Source organism: Thermobia domestica, chromosome 18 (assembly GCF_964235325.1).
Source record: "Thermobia domestica chromosome 18, izTheDome1.hap1.1, whole genome shotgun sequence".
In the NCBI taxonomy this organism is placed as follows: Eukaryota; Metazoa; Arthropoda; class Insecta; order Zygentoma; family Lepismatidae; genus Thermobia; species Thermobia domestica.
Window position 1 is genome coordinate 13994507 of NC_137471.1, and position 23876 is coordinate 14018382.

The 23876-nt window shown below is 36.4% G+C and overlaps 1 protein-coding gene across 3 annotated transcripts in view; it reads right to left on the reverse strand.

Annotated features, from left to right (window-relative positions):
- CSN5 (COP9 signalosome subunit 5) overlaps positions 1-23231 on the reverse strand; it is a 30276-nt gene extending 7045 nt beyond the window's left edge. The window contains exons 1-5 of one of the 3 annotated variants that reach the window (XM_081746735.1): positions 23172-23231; positions 12847-13018; positions 9885-10119; positions 8736-8930; positions 1617-1814 (exon numbers count right to left, since the gene is read on the reverse strand). In XM_081746735.1, the coding sequence (XP_081602861.1) occupies positions 1617-1814; positions 8736-8930; positions 9885-10119; positions 12847-13004 (786 nt within the window). In that variant the 5' untranslated portion in view covers positions 13005-13018; positions 23172-23231. Of the gene's footprint in view, positions 1-1616; positions 1815-8735; positions 8931-9884; positions 10120-12846; positions 13019-23119 lie in introns of all 3 variants that reach the window. The other 2 variants (XM_081746737.1, XM_081746736.1) reach the window with 2 other exon arrangements.
- Positions 23232-23876: the final 645 nt, after the last annotated feature.

A 23876-nucleotide genomic window follows, 5' to 3' on the forward strand; every position in this document is an offset into this window, starting at 1 on the left:
GCTAATTACAACTGCCTAAGAATGTTTTATTAATTTCTTAAACACTATCAGTCTTCAGTAGCTAATTCATATCGAAATAGAGTGGATAAATAGTTCATTTTAACTCAAATATTTACATAATCCAAAAGAAGTCATATTCCACGTCTGGTTAACTATAAATTTCAATAATAAAGATGGATCCAACATTTGAAGCAAAACAAGTTAGGACACGCCCCCCTCATAGCTTGTCTGTGTTTGTGTGACAGGACGAAGACAAATTACTTACTCATAATAATGCATTATAACTTCAACGTAACCAGAACGGATATACTGACAGTCACTTATAAAAAAACATTTAATTAAGTTCATTTGGGGAATAATAATCGATCAGGTGAAGCAGGATTTATTACAATGTCTCCTTTATTATGTTCGAATTTAGATAACTTATTTGGAATGTCAATCTCATTACCTGTGCTCTCCTTACTAGGTACGTCTAAAATGCAGTATATATTTTCTGCAACTACTTTTTATCACTTTATAGTTCTATTGTAGCTTCTTCTGCTACAAAATTTTAATTAATTTTGTTGACACTTAATTGCAAGATCCTAGCTTCTTCAAATCTTCACATCGTAACACCCCGTAAATCATCGTGCCCTCTCGGAGCAGACTAATGTTTACATCTATAAACAAATTTTAGAGTACTTTAATCCCATTAATTTTAATACTTAAATTCTTTTCTCATTAAAAGAAAACTACTCTCTATATTCATTTCTAATTACACGATTTTCATTTTGAAAAATTATTTATTCTTTCCACTCACGTAGTCCATCCTGTTATCTGATTATAAACATGACTCGTTTTTATTGAAGTTATGAACGATAAACCAAAAGGTAAGTTTCAAAATACTACAAAACTGATTCAATTTACTCTCGTAATTCATCTAAAATGTAATAAAAATTTATTATGCCCGTTATTTCTTAGAATTGTTGCTTTACTGCCGTGCATGACTAAATTTTTACATATTAAACAGATCGGATTTAGGCGTAATACGTAATGTTTGTTTACATCCGTCACATTTAATTGTCATCATATTATACAAAATTCTATATTGTTCTACTTCGGTTTTTAAACAAAAGAAAAGGCTATATCCCTCCTAAATTTTAATGTTGTTAATAATTACTGGTGTTTATATCAAAATATTCGCTTATTTAAATGAATTTTTATTACGCACTACTATTCACAATCGAGATAACAATATAAGCCTACTCAAAACGAACATATTGTAAACATGTACCCTTGTACATAAATATCGTATTTAAACGAATAATGTTTAAAAGTAAACAAGCAAAAATTAACAATAACATACATTTAATAACAATTATTGAGTGGAATGTTACGATTCGTGGAAAGCACGATCGTAACACCCTATACCCAGTTTCTTTATTCGTACGATATATATATTTCTTAAATTCCCTGACTCATCCTGACTTTCCAAGTCTGTGCAAAGCGAGTAATCTTTCACTTATTAAACGGTGTGCACTCCACAAACTAACTTACAGTCCATTAGGAGATGAAATTTTCATAAGACAGAGAATTTATGTGAATTGTGTGAATTATCACATCATAAATATACTTACGGTCAAAAGACTTGAAGAACTCAGCGTATTGACCCAGTATTTATTCCACAAAGAATCTAGGAGTCTTCTATCTAAGGACGACTTAAAATATGATACTTCCAATGAATAATATTGTTTACAATGGACTCCAAAATCTTCAATTTTATTCAGAGGTATTGTCTGGTATTCAGACGGTTCTTCATTTGGTGGCTTGAAACCCTGCAAAACACAAAATATACTGTTAGAATAACAAAGGAAAACATTTCATGTTGTACGCTAAATTTCTAGCTTAACTATATCTATTTCATGTGTTACACAGGGTGTCTCAAAAGTCAACTGACATAGGGTAACTCTTGTTATCAGAGTTACAACAAAATGTAAGAGGGAAAATCGTCTCCAAATATGATGTTTTCAATATAAAGTTAAAGAATTTTGTAAATTGGACGAGCCGTTTGGGCTGTACACTCTTTATGCGCTCAATGTTAAATGAAAATGCAACGCTGCCATTAAGCCTATAGGGGCTGGGAGGAGGTAGATATACTTTGTAAGAGTATGGTGAATGGAGTCATGTTTCAAATGGGGGCTGGCCATCGACATATTAGCTTAAAAGATAGTAATTTCATTCACTTATGTTGTAGGTCTAGGTGAATGGCAACGTTGTGAATTTTCATTTAACATTGGGCGTATAAAGAGTGTACAGCCCAAAGGGCTCGTCCGATTAAAAAAAAACTTCACTTTAGATTGAAAACATCATATTTGGAGACGGTTTTTCCCCTCTTATATTTTGCTGAACTCTGATAATAACAGAGTTACCCTATGTCAGGGGACTTTTGAGACATCCTGTATTTTTAATATATTCTAGTGCAATAGTGCGCCTAGATCGATTGGTTGATCAGAGTTTAGCGTGCCTTTCAGAAACGAGGCTATATAAGACTTGAACCTACAGCTTGACGTGGAATCCGAACCACATTAGCTCCCATCAGAAATCACACCCAGGTCTCCCGCGCCAAAGAGGCTCTACTATCCATTTCATAGGCCCCTGACTTCGCGGTGCTGCCCTGACGTTCACTCAAAACTTACAATGCATTGTCGTACCTTGTTAGAATTGTTGGAATGTTGTCTTTTCAATACTTAAGACATAAAAATTTTCTTTGTACTGTGTAGTGAGAAACAAATAGGAATTAATGAAAAAGTGGGTATGTTATCATACTTTTTTGGTAGACTAATGTTTATAGGACTATATCTCGGAGAGGAGATCACATGAAATAATTCCCTGTGTACGATATGTAGGTGCATCTATTATCTGTAAGTTCTGAAAATTTCATTAATCAAAACGTAGTAATTTTCTTGTTATTCAGTAAAAAGTGAGACATCATTATCTCTGAATTGCTGCGGTGTATTATCAATCTGAAAAAACTTTTAGAAAGATCTTAAAGTACCTTTTTCAACTAAACTGTTTCGATTTGTTTTAAAAGATAAACAATAACAAATATGACATTATGATTTTCTCCGCTCTGCGCCTTTCGCTATCGCAGGTTATTCGGTGTACCACGTTGCCACATTTTCATGGCGCGTATACACTCTCAGCCCGACGGATATTTAAACTTGTCACTCACACTGTCCAGCACTTTGCAGGGGTATTTTTAAAATTTCACATCTCCAAAGATTTTAATCTAATTTCTGAGAAATTAACAGGGTATACAGTAAACATACCTATTGTTTAAAATTAGAAACGAACTGTTTACCTTGTGTAGATTTGCATGAGATGGTCCTCGAAAATTTGTTGCTTTTTGTCAGTTTTTTCACTTACTGCACGCAGTACAAAATACATCTGAACCGAAACAAATACACTCACGAAGTTTATGATATGATATAATCTTAGCTGATATGTAATATTGAGTTTACACTTCACAGAAAATCTGTTTTCAGATCTAGGAGTCCCAGTATTTCTCTTTAATGTTGTACATTTCGAAGCACTTCCCCACACAAAGTTCAACTTCATATATCAGACAATAAACGCTAATATTTTATTAAAAACTTCTTTCACCGTGCGGATGCTACGCACTTTGCATCTCCTTTGTCCTACTCTATTAGGATTTGCGGATATTAGGGGAACTTTGTATGGGTAATGACCCCTTGCTTCCAGTCTTCTATCGGTAAAGACTGGGATAGTCCCTGTAGTTCAGTGCCTGCTGAGTGCAGCAGTTTTTCTGCTATGTTCACATAAAAAGTTCAAAGTGTGATTTATTTTCCTGCTTTCTTCCTATACAGTATGTGAGCACTGATAGTGATAAGCCAAACAGCAGAAAAAACACCTTCCATCATTTGATAGACATACTAATAGCTCTTACGTAGTTGATTTATAAAAATCGCGTAAAGCTGGCTAAAAAGCACATGTGAATAATCAATGTAGAAGATTTCTTGTTTTCAATTGAAGTAACACACTTTTACTTAGAAAACAAAGATTTTTGTTTCAGTAATTTTTCTTTTTCTCAATCTGCTGTTTTGCGTATTTATTCATTTCTTTCTCTGCTATTCCCGGTGGGAGCTCATGTGGTTTGGATTCCACGTTAATCAGTAGGTCCACGTCTCATATCGCCTCTGCTGAACGGGACGTTAAACTCAAAATCAACTCAACTTTTTTTACTATAAAACTTTATCGTTAAAAATAGCTGAAACACTTTATATGGGGAATACTTTGTAGATAACCTAGCATTTTGATTAATTCCCGGGACACCACTAAACACGAGTTTTGCATTTGCTTAAGAGTTTTATCGCTCCGAACTACATCAGAATCTGCCTTTAAATAGGAACGACGAAATTCTTTTTCTTCTTTCAGGGCGCAACCTCAGGTTCACTTGAAACAGAGTTACTATCTTGTTCACTCCCGGATATGCCGTCACTGAGCACAGAATAACCAATGACATTACTATCAACTCATAAGCATCTGTGTCGGAGTCATTCATCGGTTCTGCAATTTCATTATCGCTAAAAAATTTTGCCACTTCCTTTTGTAATGCGGCCGCTCGTAGAAGGATTTTTTTTTTTTTTTTCAATAAATAAGCACGAGAAATACTTGGGAAAAATATAAATGCAAGTTCGCCCGTCTCACTCCAATGAGCACATATGATGGGAGTGTGTAAGTTTTTGAAGCCTACGAACTGAAGGGAAGTGTTGAAAACGTAATCAGTGCGACGTGATTAGACGCAAAAAGTCCTCGTCACCTACACACTGCACAGTTTTCTTTCGTTGAAATAAAGCAAAGGACCCATGTTTCTCTATTACATTCAGCAGGGGAATTGATCACAGAACAACTTGGGTGAACATGTGATTGCCAAGGCTACATTTCTTTTTTCCCTTTAACATGTTCGTAAGCTGTATATACTGATAGATCTTGAGGTAGAAATGGAGCCATTGTTAATAAGTGTCCAGGAAGATAGCAGGAGCTATGATGAGTCAAGAAGTGACGAAAGTGAATGAGATAAGTAATTAAAAGATGAGTTTTTGGATTTGTTACTTCAACGTTTTATTTCGATTACATTGAGATACGTACATGCATTATTATTATTATTTTTAAGACGTTGTGAAATGTTATGAGGTCTTAAATACTTTTTTCCTATTACGTTCTTATGAAGTAGGCTTCGCGCTGGAAGCTTTCTGAACGCGACAACACAGCACAACGGCGTTGCCGCACTTCCAGTTACTGTATGCTGTTTCTTCATATAAGCGCAGGGAATGTAAAGGCTGGGCTGCAACATGGCTCTCCGCTTAACGCATAGAAAATGTTCAAATAAACATTTTTATTAAAAAAATAAATACTCTACCAACTAAACCCTTTTTCGTTAAAAGTTTCAAATATTTGGAACACTAGAGTTCCAAATTTTCGAACTGTTTTTTGTACGTTTCTCTGCCTACTACGGTAAAGGAGATCATAGCGTCATACATTTCTTTTAATTACACAAAAAGTATCAAGTAATGAAAATTGAACTTTTCACAACTTACAGCTAATGGATGCATCTACATATCGTACACAGGAAATTATTTTAAGTGATCTCGTTTTCGAGATATAGTCCTATGAACATTGATTTACCAAAAAAGTACTATAAAATACGCACTTTTTCATTAATTTCTACTTTTTTTTTTTCTCATTACACAGTACAAAGAACAATTTTGTGTCTTAAGCATTGAAAAGACAACATTCCAGCAACTCCAACGAGGTACGACAATGCAATATAAGTCTTGAGTGAACGTCAGGGCAGCACCGCGAAGTCAGGGGCCTATCTTTATGAAATGGATAGTAGTGCCCTTAGAGTGTAACAAGATTAACATATACCTTAATCTGAAAGGCCGTAAGTTGATGGTTAACATTTTTGTTTCGCCATTGGGAAGTCTCGAATTTGAATATGGTGATTTCCTAGAAATTTTCCTCGGTTTGTGTTAAGAATGAGAAAAATTGGTTTGATTGATTTATTTGTGGGTGTAAAATATTCTGATTTTAGGTATTAAATTTGGAGTTCTCATCAGACTGGAAATTTACGGCTATTCAGGCTTTATACAGGGTGCGGAAAAAGTCCCGGAACGATCCAATATCTCGCAAAATATACAGATCAGCAAAACAAAAATACGTGTTAAATCGTTTTGAAAAACCTATCCAATGATACCAAACGCAATGCAACTCTTTCGAAGGTATGGGTGGTAATTTTAGAATTTTAAATGGGAACCCCCATTTCTTATTTTACATTTGGAGTCTCCAGAAAAAGCGACAGTGATTTGATCCAGAATTGAAAAAAGTGCCTTTACGAATGGCGCTTTAATCGACACACAACAAAAAGGAGGGTAGCAAAACGTTATGAAAATGCCGGTTATCAGTCCCGTACTCTATGGTCATAGGGTTAGCGTACTGAAGTGCGGAGTCAGAAATCCTGAGTTCGATCTGCTCAAGGCAACCTTACTTTTTTTATTTCCCCAAATAATAAGTACATACGTGTTAACTTCAATTAGTATTTTATTCGTTACATACAATACAAATTTCGATAATTGTTTTGCAAAATAGCTTTATGAATAGTTCTTAGTAATAGGGTTATTAGGGTTAGATTTCACAGGGTTATTTACAACAAAGACAAACCATTTTTGTCGCAATTTGTATTTTCTTGCAAGTTAATATATTATGGACAAATATATTATTTTCATCGAAGTTAAGTGACATGGATTCATGAAAGTATGAATTCATTATCTGAGTACAAAAAATACATATAAAAAATGTTATTCTGCGCGGGAATCGAACTCAGGACTTCTGACTCCGCAGTCCAGTACGCTAACTGTATGTCTACAGAGTACGGGAAACATTTTGGTACCCCTCCCCCTTCCCCTTTTTTGTGTGTCGATTCAAGCGCCATTCGTGAAGGGACTGGGACTGCTTTCAATTCTGGGTCCAATCACTATCCCTTTTTCTGGAGAATCCAAATGTGCAATAATAAATGTGGGTTCCAATTTAAAATTTTAAAGTAACCCCCGGTACCCCCGAATGAGGTGGGGATAGGGGGTTGCATTTGGTATTATTCGATAGCTTTTCCAAAACTATTTAACACGTGTTTTTGTTTTGCTGATCTGTATATTTCGCGAGATATTGGACCATTCCGGGATTTTTTCAGCGCCTTGTATGTGCCAAATGGACGTCGTGTAGTAAAGGACTGATGATCATGCCATTAGTAAAAAAAGTGCCTACACTTAAATACATTTCTAATTGTGCTTTTTATACTAATTTGAGTACGTTGAATGCAATGGAACTATTTTTGAATACACGCGTGCAGTGCTCATTATGAGTTTGTGTTGACAGATTGAAAAAGGTTCCATAGATGAGCTCAAAAAGTATCGAATTATTAAACTTTTTTTTTTTTTTATTTATTTTAACGAATATGTTTTCCTTCTTAAATTATTATGATGTCCGTCCTCTCATACCCATTCAATATTAATAAACGCTGGTAGTATCACGGAAGCGTTGTCCCCGAAGTGGTTCTTTCATTTTGGGAGACAAATCAAGATCACAGGGGCTCATATTCGGGGAATATGGCGGGTGCTCCAGTGCCTCCCAACCCCACTGTCGTACAAGAGTCTGTACCGCATGAGCATATGACATCTGGTATTGTCGTGAAGCGGAATTGGTCCCGACTATAGGAGATGTGGGTGTTTGCGTCACAATGCTAGCAACAAATGGTGACTCAGGCACGAGGCATAGTACTCAACATGTACCGTAACACCTGGCGGCACTTGATATAAGAGGATAATGCCTTTCATTATCATCATGAACTCTACATTTGCTAGCTCTTCTTTGATCTCTTTCGGTCGTGGGTCTTTGTGGCGTTATTCATTTGACTGGTATTTCAATTCTAGTTCGTAGAATCTCCCAATGTTTCATCAATCGTAATAATGTCACGCAGAAAGCTAACATCTATCTGCGCGTAACGTTCACGGTATAAGCGTGCTCATTCCCATCGGTACAATTCTTGCACTTCTATCACGATATCCGGTACCCATCTGGCTACAAACTTACGCATGCCTAGATCGTGTGTTAGCACGTGGTACGCTGACGCAGACGAAATATTCAGTTTATTAGCCAGTTCACTAGATGTCCAGCGTCGATCTTTTCGAGGAATGTTCGCAATGCTCCCACATTATGTTGATACGTAGCCATTCGAATATGACCCCCAACACAGCTCCTGGCGCGCCACCTCGAATGCCGCAGTCCATTTCGCAACCGTCCGATAAGACAGAGCATTGTCCCCACACGTCTCATGTAATCCTTTGTGGATCTGACGTGTATGTTGACCTCTTCTCACATGAAATGTTACGAAAACAGCTGTTTTGCACGGGTAAACATTGTTTAGAGCGGTGTGTCACACACACCTCAGTACTGCTTATACATACTGTAGTACACGAACACGTCGACACACTATCGCTACTGCCCAGGAACACACTATACTCATCACTTGTCTCGCTGATAAACGACATCCAAATCACAGCAGTGTTGCTATTTCAATCCAAACGACCCTCGTACACTAGCTCTTGCGTATTCACCTAACAGGGTGAATACAATGTGTTATTCGACTACATTATACAAATTTAAAAATTCTTATTACGTACCTTTGGATAAGTTCTGAAAGCACCTAAACATACTTTCCCAGCTGATATTGTTCGAACTGGATCAATTACAATCGCTACAAAAGGTTCTTGAAAATTCTGATTCAGCATCTGAGTAGAAACGTCAATTCCTGATAACCAACAGCCATAGCCAGGATGACTGTGATACCAACCAATGGCGTTCTCAAGTCGACCAACCTGTGGAACGAAAATAAATAAATAAATAATCAGTGCGATGTATAAATATTTAACAGAAGAGCCCAATGGCAGAACTTTCATTGTCTTTCTGCGATGAGCTTTTATAAGTCAAAAATTTTCTGCAGAAATTCCAAAATAAAAACAATCAAGATAATACTATCATGTTTTTATTACACCGTTACACGAAGCATGGTAAACAGTTTTCAGCGGTATCCCTAGTTCGAGTTACAATCTATGAAGTCAAATTTTTGGAAACAGTTTTGCTAAAAGAAGCAGATTTAAAATATTTATGATACGATACCAGTCTCAGAGTGGAAAAAATATTTTCAAAATTGGTTTGAGCGTATGCAAGATTGTAACGATCTTAAAGATGAATACTCTATAAAACAATAAAAAACTTTTGCAGAATTTCACATGTCTTTTCCTCATATTGACTGCATACTTTCCCACCGTCCCTCGTATAATTAAATACCTCCTGGAAAAAGTTTGCAGGTCCTCCAGTAAAATGTACACTCATGTCCAAAATTATTGTCGCATGTCTATAAATATGTTGTTGTAGGAATATAATTTGATAACGAATTCATCCGGTATTTCTTATAATGTTATTATGTGTATAGTCGGCAAAGACATGTATGTGGCAAATTTCATGTCAAAAGAGCAGTAAATAAGAACAATAAAGCGAAAATAAAACTTTCTTGTCCAATTAGCAACATTTTATTTTACTCATTATAGTTTTCGTGTTTACAATTCTTTTCCCATGAAATTTACCACAAATATACATTTCCCGATTATACACACAGTATCAGTATTAAAAGTACCCAGCAAAATCATTATCAAATTATATTCTTACAAGAAGACAGTTATAGATATGCGACAATAATTTTGGACATGAGTGTACATTTCATTTCATAATAAACATAAACTAAATACTCTAATAATATCTCAGACACTTACTTGTTTTGCAGCTTCAATATAGGCTGTCATGTATTCGTAAGCCTGGGCTTGAGCATTCACTCGGGTTTCAGTTCCTTCCACAGGTAAGGCAAACGAATCCATTACTATCATTGTGTTGGCATCCACTTTTCCCAACAGAAGACCCATCACTTCCAGCGTGCCACCTGATCTTGCATGCATCACCATCTTTAACAACGCGAGTGCAGATATCTTAATATCTTTGAAAAAATGCGGACTGGAAAATAAAGGAAGAAATAATTACAGCAAGAAAACGGAGATGTAAAGGTTACTTGATGTTTGATGATTCTTCCTGTTTGAAGAAATAATATGAAAGTTTTGGCAACCAGGGCCGGCTCTACGCAATTTGCAGCCCAATGCAATGGCATAATTTGCTATCCCCCTTTCTCCAGAAAAGAAATAATTAAAAGCCACGATTTTAAGTATGTTACCCCATCACGAGCAGCGAAAGGGAGGGAAAGGGTACTTGCCCTCAGAAAGGCCTCAATACTACAAGTACAATTGCATTCCTTTAAATAATAATTTATCATGTTAATGAAAGTTAAAGCAAACACACCTGCAGAGGAAAGATGATAATCTTTTTTGTAGAACTCAATATAGAGCTTCAATTTCAATATATTAATTTGCAATTCCAGTGCAACTAGCTCTTACAGGGTGTCTACTAATATTCCAAAATGAAATTTCGTGACTTTTTCTTTACCAAATCATAAAATTTCCTAACATTTTCAAGAGCGAATTTGCGTGCGAATTAGGCCGAATTTTCATGCATACAACAGAAACGTATTTTGCTTGCGATTTGGCAGCGTTTAAAGCCGGCCATAGACATTTTTGGTGGTGAATTTTGACGTTTCACAGAACAAAATTTTTCAATCTGTACTTACATTTGTACAGTTTAAAAAAAAAAAAAAACCGTGACCCAAAAGGTAAATTTCGTGACTTTCATGACCGTTTTCTGATTTCGTGACATTCGTAACCGATAGACACCCTGTCTTATCTTTATTTCTTTTTTTTCCTTCTACATCTGTTATTTTTTTTAAAACAGTTTCCACCTTCAACGATAAGGGGCTTGTCTCTGACAAAGACAAGACTAGTTTTCGTATTAAAACTGTGATAACTAACTACATGGAACAGGTTTCACTACTGGCGAGAACTGAGATCTTGTATTTGACAACAATGAAACAATTCATGCTGAGATTGGTTTGGCCATTTGCTTTAGCACTGTCCATGTGTAACCTTCAACTAATGCTACCTAAACATGATTTATGAACGTGGTATTCAAATAGAAGGTAAGCTTAGTAAATTTAGCTACCATCATCATGAAGTTTTCTTTTCCAACAAAAATATCTACTTAAAATAATGACAGATTTTGCCGCTCCATGCTAATGCACGTGTTGCACATATGGTAGAGGTGGTTCTGTTGGCAACAAAATTAATCATCTCAAGTGAAACAGGAAACCATATTTCACTGAAATTAGGGACGAAGAAGACAAAATGTTTTTCGATTAATATACTTAATAGCTGTATATGATAATATAAGTCATTTTGTAAATAAACTAAAGAAGTACTAGCTAATGGATGCGATATGATACATAATGAATAATTCAAATGTTGTCCACCACAAATTTCTATAGCCTGGGATCGAACAAGGGACGACTCGTACCAGAAGTGAACGTTTTACCCCTCAGCCACCTCTCTAAAAAAGAAAAAAAAAACTATCTGAGAAACAGAATTTTATTCCAACTTTGATTTTACATTAATTTAAGTTTTCTTTATTATCATTTATATGTTTCATTAATACGTTTTACTTAGGACTAGATATTGTCTTTTTCTTATGACTAAATTAACAGACAACTATAACTAACGTACAGGAACCAGACAACTGTTACAGAATGAGATCAGCAGGAAGCAAGAATAAGTAAAGGAGTAAGGCAAGAATGTGCACTTTCATCTCTCCTGTTCAATGTTTATATAGAAGAGGCTATGAAAGATTCTTTGATAACGAGAAAGGCGTACAAGTAAATGGCCAGGTTTTCAGCAAAATAATGTTTGCTGATGACATAGCACTTATAACGGAGAACGAAAAGGACTTGCAAGAAGCACTTTCAAACTTGAACGACCAACTGGAAAAAAACATATGCAAAATGAAGATAAATAAGAAGAAAACCAAAGTGAAAAAGTGCACAAGAGCAGGACAGGAAGGGGCAAATGTATGGCTAGAGGGAGAAAAAACTTAAGACGTTCCCCTGCTAAGGAAGTTTAATATCCTCGGACGGAAGAAGTGAAAAAGACGTAAGTTAAAGAATAGCGCAGACTAAACAAGCATTCAATAGGAAAAGAAGACTACTAACACCAAGAAATGTGTCGTTGGACGATCGTAAACGATTTATTAAAATCTTGGAGCGTGGCGCTTTACGGATCATAGACGTGGACATTGAGAAAAGCTAAGATATCCAAGTAGGAAGCATTTGAAATGTGGTGTTGGCCAGAATGCTGCACATATCATAGACTGAAAGGACGAAGAATGAAGACGTATTAAACGAAGCCAATGAAGGACGACAGATCATGAAGGTAATATGAAAAAGTAGAAACAGCATGCTTGGACATCTTATTCGGCCCTGCGATTGGATCACCGTGGTGGTGGAGGGAAAGGCAGAAGGAAAACCAGGAAGAGGAAGACTAAGAATAGAATACCTAGATGCAGTTACGAAGAAGAGACCTAATCAAAGGATAAAACAGCTCTCCCAAGGGAGAGAAAAGTTTTAAAATTTCTATGTTGCCCACCAACCTATGGTTGACGTGAACAAGAAGGTAACTAAATTAACACTCGTGTCTCAGTGGTAACCAGAACATCTGAGTTCACGTGGTCTCGAGAAGCAAAATCAGGCCTACATGAAAGACTTGTCCCAAAGGGTGCAATGTTAATTATAGTTCGAAAAATACTCACTCTTTCTCCCATGGTTTTGCTGCAAGAATATCTTGTTGCTGTTTTCTGTCATAGCGATAGATTTCATCTGCACTACTAACGGTCTCAATGTTGTTAGATAATTCCCAAGTTTTCTGGGCGATGGTTGATTGGCTATCACCTGGAGAGCCGGATGCCATTTCTTTCTCTATTTCTAGAAAAGGAAGAAAAATACATTGATACTCAATTAAGAGTGCACCGCAATTATACACAAACAGAGATTACGTGGGTTTACGCGTGAAAAAGTATTTGATATAAAAGAGCATATTTCATCGCGTATTTGGCATAACTCTTAAGTTTCCTGACCATGATACACCTCTGTACCCTTTCATATCCAGAAGTAGTATTACCCTAAAACAGTCGAGAAGAACCCTAAAACAGGGGTGGCGGGGAAAGGTCAACGACACGGTCAAGTCCATTTTCGGTTTTTTAGGTGTGGTCTATACTTAGATGTCGTCTGCTATTCCGGGTAAAGTTATTTGTGTGCTATTCCGTGGTGTCATTTGAAACGCGCGTTGTGCTTTGTATTTCGTGCTTAGTTTCGTTGTGTTTTTAATATTATAATATACTGTGTTCTAGTGTAATGGCGAGCTCTAGGAAGAAAGACGTGACAATTCATAGTGAATGTCGAGAAATAATAAGCAACATTGTTGAATTCTGTGACCGCGAATCAAGAGAGAAACAGTGTTTAGTACCTCTTGGTCAAGCCACAAAACGTGCTTCTAGAGCTACAGGTTTGTCTGAATCAACTGTAAAAAGAATTCGCAAGGAGTCTCTTACACGGAAAATGCCGCCTATATGTGTATATATACATATATATACGATATATCAATCACTCATATTTGTAAAATACATATTTAAATACAGAACTTATACGTTGCGCGCAAGAAAAGGAATGAATTAATTAGACAGCATGAGAACTCGTATAGGAAAGGACTTGCCGAAACCCCCGTGCGAAAAGTGGGTGAGCCCATATCTACGTCACACTACTTCTGCTAGGGTTCTTCTCGTCATCCGTTGGCTGTATTCTATTCTGTAATAATTCATTTTCCATTGACTCTTAAAATTCCATAAAAATAATATGTTAATGAAACGAAAGCTTTCAGTTTAATGTCCCACGATTATGCCCTTTAGGCTCAGGGAGACGGGTGATTAAGGCAAGTGAACGATGACGTAAGAATCAGGAGAATGAAACTGTGGGAGGAAGCAGGAATACCCGCGGACACGATGTTGTTCTCACAAGCGTTCTACCACTGAGCCACCGTGACTCCTAGTACGTTAATAAATAAAAGTTTAGTATAATTATAGACATAAAAGATTTTTACGTATCTTGCGTAAAAGTGTTGTGGTTATTTTATTTTTTTTCCTTTCCCAGTATCTCCTTGCTTTAGGATCTGCAATTAAATTGAGAAGTTTATCACATACTGGCTACTATGAATCAAAAGTTGAATGTGGAATTCGTTGTTACGCGTACTAAGACTGACAATGTGCATTTTATAATACACTAACAAAGTTTTACAGCTATTTTTGAAAAGTTTACCCAGTAGAAGATTGGTGAGGAAGGGACCAAATAGCCAGTATATGCAGGGCCGGATTTCCATATTTTGCGCCCATGGGCCCTAGGAAAACTGCCGCCCCTAACCACACCAATCGCATCGCTCACCGAAACTTCCGTTCTCCTGGATCGACTTCTTGAAAATATTTCTTTTACGTTTGCTACTAAATTGTAAGAGACCTTCCTTTTCGAAACAAAAATGGTATTAATGTAGGCCATAGTGCTTAAAACCGAGCAACATAGCTCTGTTGGTGGAGCGTTGGGTTCGCATTTGGAAGGTCATGGGTTTGATCGTCACCGCCGACCATCCTAACTGGGATTTTTCCCTATTTCTTTTCCTTATTGTTATATACCCAGTGTAAAATGGCCTCCGAGCTGTATTGGTATTTGTTGAATAAATAAATAAATACAAGCCAATCTGTGAAAGCACGAGTGTCGAGCTGCCTACTGCCGCTCTTTTCACAACTGATCAAACCACCATAATAACCAACTGACTCATGACAATATTTGCTACGACTAATCTGCTACAATATTATTGTAGTCACGGCCATTAAAAAAAATGGCTTTCGCTTATTTTATTGGGTTCTTGGTAAAGTATGTATTTCCAACAGTTTTATCATTTTTTAAATATTTTTAAATAAAAAATTGCCGCCCTGGTTCGGGCCCATGTGGCCCATGCCTAAATCCGGGCCTGAGTATATGATTCACTTCTCGATCCAATTCTTCACAAGGTGTGACCCCCGAAGAAGCTTGTAATTCCTAAGCAAATAAAATATTAGGAGAGGGGAAAAAATACAGTTATGCCCAAAGTATTCAAAAAAAAAAAAAAAAAAAAAAAAAACGTATAAACAATACGAAAACTTCAACGTGCGAGTTCATTACTTACCAAAACATCTAATTTGGCAAGTACTGAATTTCTGTTTTTATTATTACATATGAACCATATCAGTTCATTACGCAATATGTCAATACTTACAACTAAGGCTCAGATTTCTGTGACCTGAAAACTTTAAAAATATGCACGCATTTATGCCCTAAAAATAGTACAATATACCCTACAACCAAAGGCGTCTTTGAAGCTATTTATTATAGTACACTAACCTTCGGTGGCTGGAGACTTCGTTCACAAATCCCCGAATTTGCTCCGCCTACGGCCTCGCCTATATTGTTTCAGCCTTTGCTTTCATTCTTCGCACAGCAAGAATAAGTTTACGTCACTATTCTTTGCGAAAATTTTAAACCCCTTTTCTCTTTAAAATACTCACCTCAATCAAAGCGAAATGACAAAAACAACTCACATCGGACCAAGTGTTGTCTTCAAAAATTCATTTCAAACGGTTCACCCCCTCCCCCTTTTCACCTAATGAAACTGACAATCTCCAAGTCATTTTTATATATCCAGCAAAAATAACAATTGTCCCTCTTCTCTCGTTAAGAGCGGAATTTCCAGAAACACTGTGGTATATGACCACTTATGAAATAAAATGAAATTGAGTTTAACGTCCCATGATTATACCTGTTAGGCTAAGGGAGACAATGATTAACGCAAATAAATTATGATGAAAGAATTGGTGGAATGTTAAAGTGGGAGGAAACGGGAGTACCCCGAGAAAACACACGACAAACTTACTAGGCCAGAGATCGAACCAGGGACCTCACGCATCAGAGGTCAGGGCTCTACTACTGAGCCACCGTGCCCCCATGTGGCCATTTGTCTTAAACAAGGGGTTTATATACTACTTTTTATGACCCTAATATATCTCTAATCTTACGAGATTTCCAGATATTGCCATCTTATAACAAATAAACCTCACCTTTTCTTACCGTTTTTTTTTTCTTTTATTTCAAGGAAAACATCAAAAAATGCTGAAATAAGTTTTTAATTACTTTAAATGAGAAGTCCATATACCAAACTTCATGCTTCTAGCCTTCAGATTTTACTATAATTGTCACCTCTATTTCCCCCTCCCTCAGTCAATTTTCAAAAATCTGTCCTTAGAAGGTACCTTACGTCACAAATCCTATGCAGTGTCAAAATTTCAAGTTTCTAGCTTAAGCAGTTTGGGCTGGAGTTGATCCGTCATTCACTAACAACTTCTCACTAACTTCGCCCTACCATGATGCGGAACAGACACAACTCTTGCTTGTAGTGGCCAGGTAGCACAGGTTAGATCGTGTTTGTCGCAAGAATAGTTGCTTTTATGGCACATCAGTTTGACGCATATTATCAATCTGTACTAATGATTTGGGCATGCGTCATGAAAATATAAACACAGAATGTCTTAGGAAATCATGTAAAGCACAATTTCATGAACCATTATAAATTTGCACGCTTATGTCAATGAAGTAGGTTGCAGATTAAGTTTAAGAACGCCACACTTTGCAAAATTTACAGGAAAAAATCAAACACCTTGCATGTAAAGGCACATTTCTAAGAAACAAATTTCTACAACTGATTTAAATAGTAATACAGTTTATTCTATGTTAACAAGTGTAGTGTTCGTAGGATAAAATCAATACAAGTGTTACACGACGGTTAAAATAAGTACGTGCGAGTATATAGAAAAGGAGTGTATTAAACATTTTTCGACAGCGTACTATTTCTGCACAATATACAAAAGCTACATAAAACTAAACACTGTTAAATCACACCCCGTACAATATTCGCCAATTTTTCAGTATACTTCCTCCACAATACGGTGACCTTTCGTCTAACGTTCACCAGACCAAAATAGATCCGTCTTCACTCTCACGAACATTCATGCACTACCTACATTATACTACAATACACTAATTTATGCCCTTTTCATATTCTACCGAAATATACAACAACTACACTCACCAATTCTTCCCGGTAAATTTTACAAATTTTAAAGTATCGTGGCGGGGCTTAGCGAAACTTAACCCAATGTTTCTACCATCCTCGCTGAAGCGCATACCCACCGATGCTGACGCGCCCGTTCCCTTTGAACACATCTCACGTGGGACTACTTAGAAGGCATTCGTGCTTTTTAGTAACCACCTAGCATAGGTAGGTTTGTTTTCTGGGAGTTTTGTAACTCAGGGGCCAAAATCAGTTAAAAAAAAAATCACCATGTTTACAGGAGAAATGAGTTGATGTTACGTAAGGGTAATTACTATGTACAGAATAATTGTTGCAGGTGTGGTTGCGAGACGTCCCAGTTTTCAATGGAAGACTTAACTGTCCTGTAAAAGACTTTCGGGACACGTGTTCATCCCGGTTTTTGTTCTTCAGATTGAAAAAAATCAACCTGCAAGAACTAATGTGTCTCACCTGAAAACAGAATTTTTCGAAAGATTTGTGTAGCCAATTAATTTTACTAAACAAACAAGGAGTCTAAAAAACACATCCACTCTTTCGTTCTATGTTTAACTTCCAGACGGGGAAAAATAGAATTTAAAAAATATTCAAGAAGAGGCATAAGTTATCACAATAATTTCTTGAATATCACTTTTAGCAGAAAAGAACGTCTTTTCCCGGTGACGGGTTTAACTACTAGTTATTTTCTATTTCAATCGGCAGCAGAGAACTGTTTCATTATTGTCACTTTAATCAACAATGGCGATGCTGCTCTCAGTTGTTGCATGTTAACCGCATTTAAACTGTCCAATTCGTTCTGCCTGCCGTCCTCTGAGGCACAATTTTACAATCATGCGTTTTATCCACCCTTTCTTATTTCACATGTCTGGTGTCTGCTGTATAAGGTGTTTTCATCATGCCCAAGCACAAGTGTTCTTTTCGGAAGAAATATTCAGTGGAATGGTCACTTATATAACGAGGAAGAAATGATCATGAAGCGAAGTGTAAAACGTATAAGTGTTAAATTACTAGAGTACTTTTGTTTTGAAATGCTAAATTTGTATTTCTTTTAGGGTAGTGTTTTGACTCAAGTGATGACGCAACAAAGAAAACAAGTCTCTCTTCAATCACAAATGGAAGGGTGTGTCGTAATTGGCGCAATACTTAGGACCTGATAAACACAACAAATAGAATTCGGAATAAGAGACGCCAGGCATCTCTTCTTGTGTTAGCTTTTCAGCAGTTCACATTCTTTATACATCCCTTGTGGGTTTTCATTTGAGTTAACTGTGTATAGAATGAACTAGAAAACTGTGGTAAACACAGTTTAATTAATTGATTCTGACCAGTGCCGCGCCGTGGAAGATCGGCAACCGGGTCGAGAGTATATGACGGCGCTCCCGTACATATGACGCGAGGCATAAGAAAATTTTTCACAAGTAAACCCTGTTTAACCTTGATTTTGAGTACTTTTTTATTACTATTTTCCTTGCATTTTAAATATATGCATTTCCTGACCCTGGTCAAATTAAATATTAAATTGAAAAATACTGCTCTTGATCTAAAATATTCCAAGTAATTTTACTTCTCTCTTTTTCTTTCCTTCCCTCCCTTTTCTTTTTCCCTCACGAATTTTGCGCCCCTTACCTCGGTGTCCACGGCCGTTGCCCCGCTCCTCCCCCCCAGCCCACAGCACGGCACTGATTCGGACGAAATGAGCAGGAACCCTCATCTAATATATAGCCTGAAATTGGGGTCCCGGTTTTTCGTTTACAAAATCTGGCAACCTTAGTTGCAGGAGTACTTCCATTTAGCGGAAAGGTACGTCACAGTGTAAGGTGATTTCAAGTATGACGGGATCCTGTATAGGTTACGACGTTATTAATTCTGAATTTCTTAAGCATTTATTTTGGAAATACTGAACTCTTGAAAGGCACGGACTAATCAAATTAAGAATTGAATGCGGAAAGTTTAATAGAAAGTTGAAAATAAAATAATAATAAAAATAAGGCAATACGTACATATTTCGTTGCAAACATTGCGTAAATGGTAAGAAGTGCCGTTGGAAGAAATCTGCTGTGAAAAGTACATTTATTAAGGAGGCAAAATTATCAATTGAGAAAACTGTGTTATTTATTATTTATTCGTGCAATATACTCAAAGACAGGGTGCTTTTATTTTGCCATGCACTTAAAATTGGGAGCGAAGCATTCGCGGACTGGGGCACCTATTGTCGTGAAATTTGCATTGATTGGATCTATAATCAGTTGAGAATGCACCAAGAGCATTGCCAGAACGAACTTAAAAAGATTGGAGAGAATGAGCGGGAGGGATAACTGTGATTTTTCCAACATGCAAAAATAAATCTTTTTATACGCACCTTCTTCTGTTTCTCGCAAAAATTCGTCTCTCTCTCTCTCTATGACTTGCGGTTTCCGAGATATGGCTCCTTAAATCTCCCGAAATTCGAACCTTTTTGGCCAATATCTGGAGAACGGTGGCCAGCTGAACAGTGGCCACCGCTTAGTAGTTGGTACCAATATATTCAATTTCTCTTAGGTATTGATAAACACTAATATCATCTCTCTATGAATTGCAGTTCCCCAGATACGGCTCCTTAAATCTCCGGAAATCGGCCATTTTATGACCAATATCTCGGTAACGGTAAGATTAATGCGAAAAATTCCTTCACTTTCTTAGATAGTTTTTGATGCTTTATCGAACGGAGGGCTCAAAATTGAAATATCACAAATAACAGAAAGACGGACAGACAGACACACAGACATACATAATTCAGTAACGAACTTTTTAATTTCGTTGAAAATTCCACACATATAGGAGGCCAAGACGAGTACAAATAGACAAGTCCAAATTTGGAAATCAAGAAAATATAAGAAGGGTAGAAGGTCAGTGGGTTTTTGGAGGAGTTAACGTGATAACACCTCTGTTTTTTTTTTTTTTTTTTTTTGTTTTTTTTTTGTAGCTGTAGTAAAAAAGAGATAAGGAAATTCTGTTAGAAGTTATAAAAGATAACAGAGTGTCTATCGAGTTTCATTTTCAAAATTCCAGTATATTCAGTATAATTATCAGCAAAATTCCAATACCTAATATAATGATTTTTTAAAAGTTCTTTATTAATAATCATACTTTTGATGATTTCAGGTTTGTAATTGTTTCACCACCAGAAGAATATTTTATTTTTAATAAATTTAGTTAGCATTGATTTTTTGAAATACAATGATTTTTAAACATTTTTAAAAGGGCCTCCCAACTTCCCTCACAGCCCTCTTCTACCCAATGTTTTAAATGTCTAATTACAAAATATATACAAATCTTGCTTTGGAAAAATTAACGATCTCAATGAATACAAAGTTGTTTCGAAGACTATTAAAAGAATTACAAAAAAGGATTTCTGACAAATGACCTGTTTCATGATTTTTCCAGTATGTGGATCAAAAATCCAGTATTTCCAGTATCAAAATTAAATTCCAACAAAATTCAAGTATTTCTAACAACAGTAGACACTCTGCATAAAATTCTATCTGGAACCACAATCATATCAAATTGCTGGAAAGCACATGACTGCTCAAATGACGAAGGTTAAAGACACCTTCAAATGAAATATTTCAGTTTTACATCGCATAATTACGTCGGCTAGGCTAAAGGAGACAGTGGTGATAAAATAATGAATGAAATAGTGGAATGAAGAAAGTGGGAGGAAACGGGAGAACCCCGAGAAAACCCACGCACACGGTGTTTATCCACCACAAAGTTCACTTGGCGTGAGCTGGGATCGAACCAGGGTCCCCCCCAGCACCAATGGTGAACGCTCTACCACTGAGCCACCGCGGCCCTTATAGACACTTTCAAGCAAACCATTCGACTGAATTTGTGTGTACAGAACAAAGTGATCAGGTGTTTGGAAAAAACAAAAAGTTATTAAAAAGTGACAAACTATTAATCCACACGCAAACTATTGAGGGATGTTGGCGTTGAGCAAATTACTCTGCTCTTGTATTCGGAAAAAGGAAAGAACACATGGGAGGATATTTAACCGAATACCTATTCCGATGTTCAGTAAAACAAGATAATACAGTATACAACTTTTTAAAAGCCGTGACCGACCTAAAGTACAAACCGTGAAGGTAAGTTCTAACCTAACCTAATCTAAACCATAAAAGAAAAGAAAGAAAAATAACAAGAAAGTACGAATTTTAAACAAAGAATTCTCCTCTCCCCCCAAATCCAAAAATATACCTTGTTCATTGATCTGTAGTTTTTATGCATACGTATGTCCGGACGTTCGTAAACGGCAAAAGAATTTTAATTTTTCAGCAATTGTTTCTGACGGCTCCCTTAAGCGTCATCTATGCTAAGTAAGGCATCGTTATGTTGCTTACCGCAAATATTTTGAATAATAATAAGAAAATTAGTAAGAGAACTTCAAGTTTTCAACAGTCATTTCCAGTGGTTGGGTTAAGTATCGGATACTAAGTCCAAAAATTATGAAAAATATGTAAAAATTACTGAAAAAGAAATGGTGAATTGGTTAATTTTCCTAAAATTCAGGTTAACAAGTTTAATGTGGTATTTAAAGATGTGGAAAGCAGTGTATTGTTGGTACTACTTTAAGTGGAGGCATGCTGACGTCAAACATTACGGTGTAATGAGTAAATTAATCTCCCGCATGGAAAGTTCCGTGTGACAAATGCGACATTTCGATTGTGAGTTTTATAAGAACGTACATTGGTGAAAAAGTAGTTACCGATATTAGGTCTTGCAGAGTGGAACGGATTATTGAAATTGAGCAGAAATTATATAAGAAGTAATAGTTACGTATTCAAATGTGATCATATTGACGATATGAAATGTGACTCGCAAAAGTTGGCAGTGAAAGTTTTTTTTTTTTTTTTCCGAGAACAGAAAGTTGTTTATATAAAAGGTGTTATTATTCATAATATATCGGTGCAAAATCAGAAAAGACAGGTATCTATTATTTATTTAAGCCCTCTATGTGAAACGAGACAGTGGTCCATAGTTTCCTTAAGGTTGTATCGGAATTGTACAGACCGTGAAGGCAAGTAATTGTAGTGGATGTGTTAAGAGAGCAACTAACCTAGTGTTTTTAATGACATCGTCGTTTACGTGCATATCACCGTCGCTCATAGTCCCCATGCCTGGACTCGGTTAGATAGCATTCGTGCTTTTTAGTGCCCACCAAGCATTACTGATTTGTGATTTTTACACTGGGTATTTTGTGTCATATTTTCGAACGCAATATTCACACGCAAAGCGGAGAAGTCCTCTTAAAGTGAACGTACACCGAGGAACTCTTGAGAAACACTTTTTAAGGTAGTGACAGTGAATTTTCTGTTGAGAAAATTAACATTTTTAAGCCTATAAATACTGGATCTACTCTGCAGCACACAGGCCAAATGGTGTTCTTAAACTCAACCTGCATGGATAGGGTGATTATAGTCACTGTATATTGCTAACCTTATCCGTAATTATATCGTCTTTCCTTACTTAAACAGCCTATACTCTTTTAACAAGCTATACCCTTATGAACGCCGAATTCAATTAAATACAGTTTAGACATTAGTCTCTAGCTGCATGCTTCTCATGTTGCTAGTCATACAGAACACACCGAAAACTTTACCTGATTCTATGGTTACTTGATGTTAAGTGTATGTCTATAGCTTACTGTAGCTATATAAGAAAAATTTATATCTATTACGAGAATGGAAGAGCGTATTTCTTTAACAACTGTCACAATGGATCGCACTACGTATTAGATGTTTCACGAGTATAATTAAAATAACGGGCATATTCTTGTCTTATAATATATAAGACTCAGTTCTTATATGAAAACAACTTACGTTAATGCTGGAAAATAATGCTAACACACAAAAACAAATGCACTAAACTTACAAAACCTTCGATAAATAATTGCTCCCTACCCGGCAGCAACTGCACCACCTAGCGTTCCAATTTCTAAATATTGAACAAAAGCCAAACGAAATAGTAGTGACAACTCAGGAACATTAATTGTATGTGTACATTCAGATAATTCGAAAGTTACGCATAATGCTAAGTTTGGCTACTTACATTTCTAATTACTCATATAATTTCTAGATAATTATGAAGTAAGTGGCATAAGACTTATGAATTAAATATATAAACCTAATAAGGAACCTACACTCAGAATCTGCAATATGATCCGTTACAGTAAGTTAACTTTAGAGTCCATTTTAGAGAATCAAAGCATAGTGGACTAAGGCTGTGGTTCCTGATAGTTGTGTCACGCAATCCTATAAGGTGTGTCACGAAATTTGAGAATTTTAAAATTATAAAGCATTTAATAATTAGTGAGAAATAATTTTGAGACAAATTGTACCAATCAACGCCTCCGGCGGCAGCAACAATGCTCAGTAGGCCTACTGGATAAAGTCACTACTTTTCAGAAACTTACTGCTTTAAGCAGAGTCGTTTTGATGTATGATTAGCGTCCTATTAAAGATCTGACTACTGCAGGAAACATATGTCAGTCAAACTTTTTAGTATGACACTAAGTACGCGTCAGAACGATTCTGCATAAGCCCTTTATAGTCTTACACAAGGCCCCCGATCCTGGGG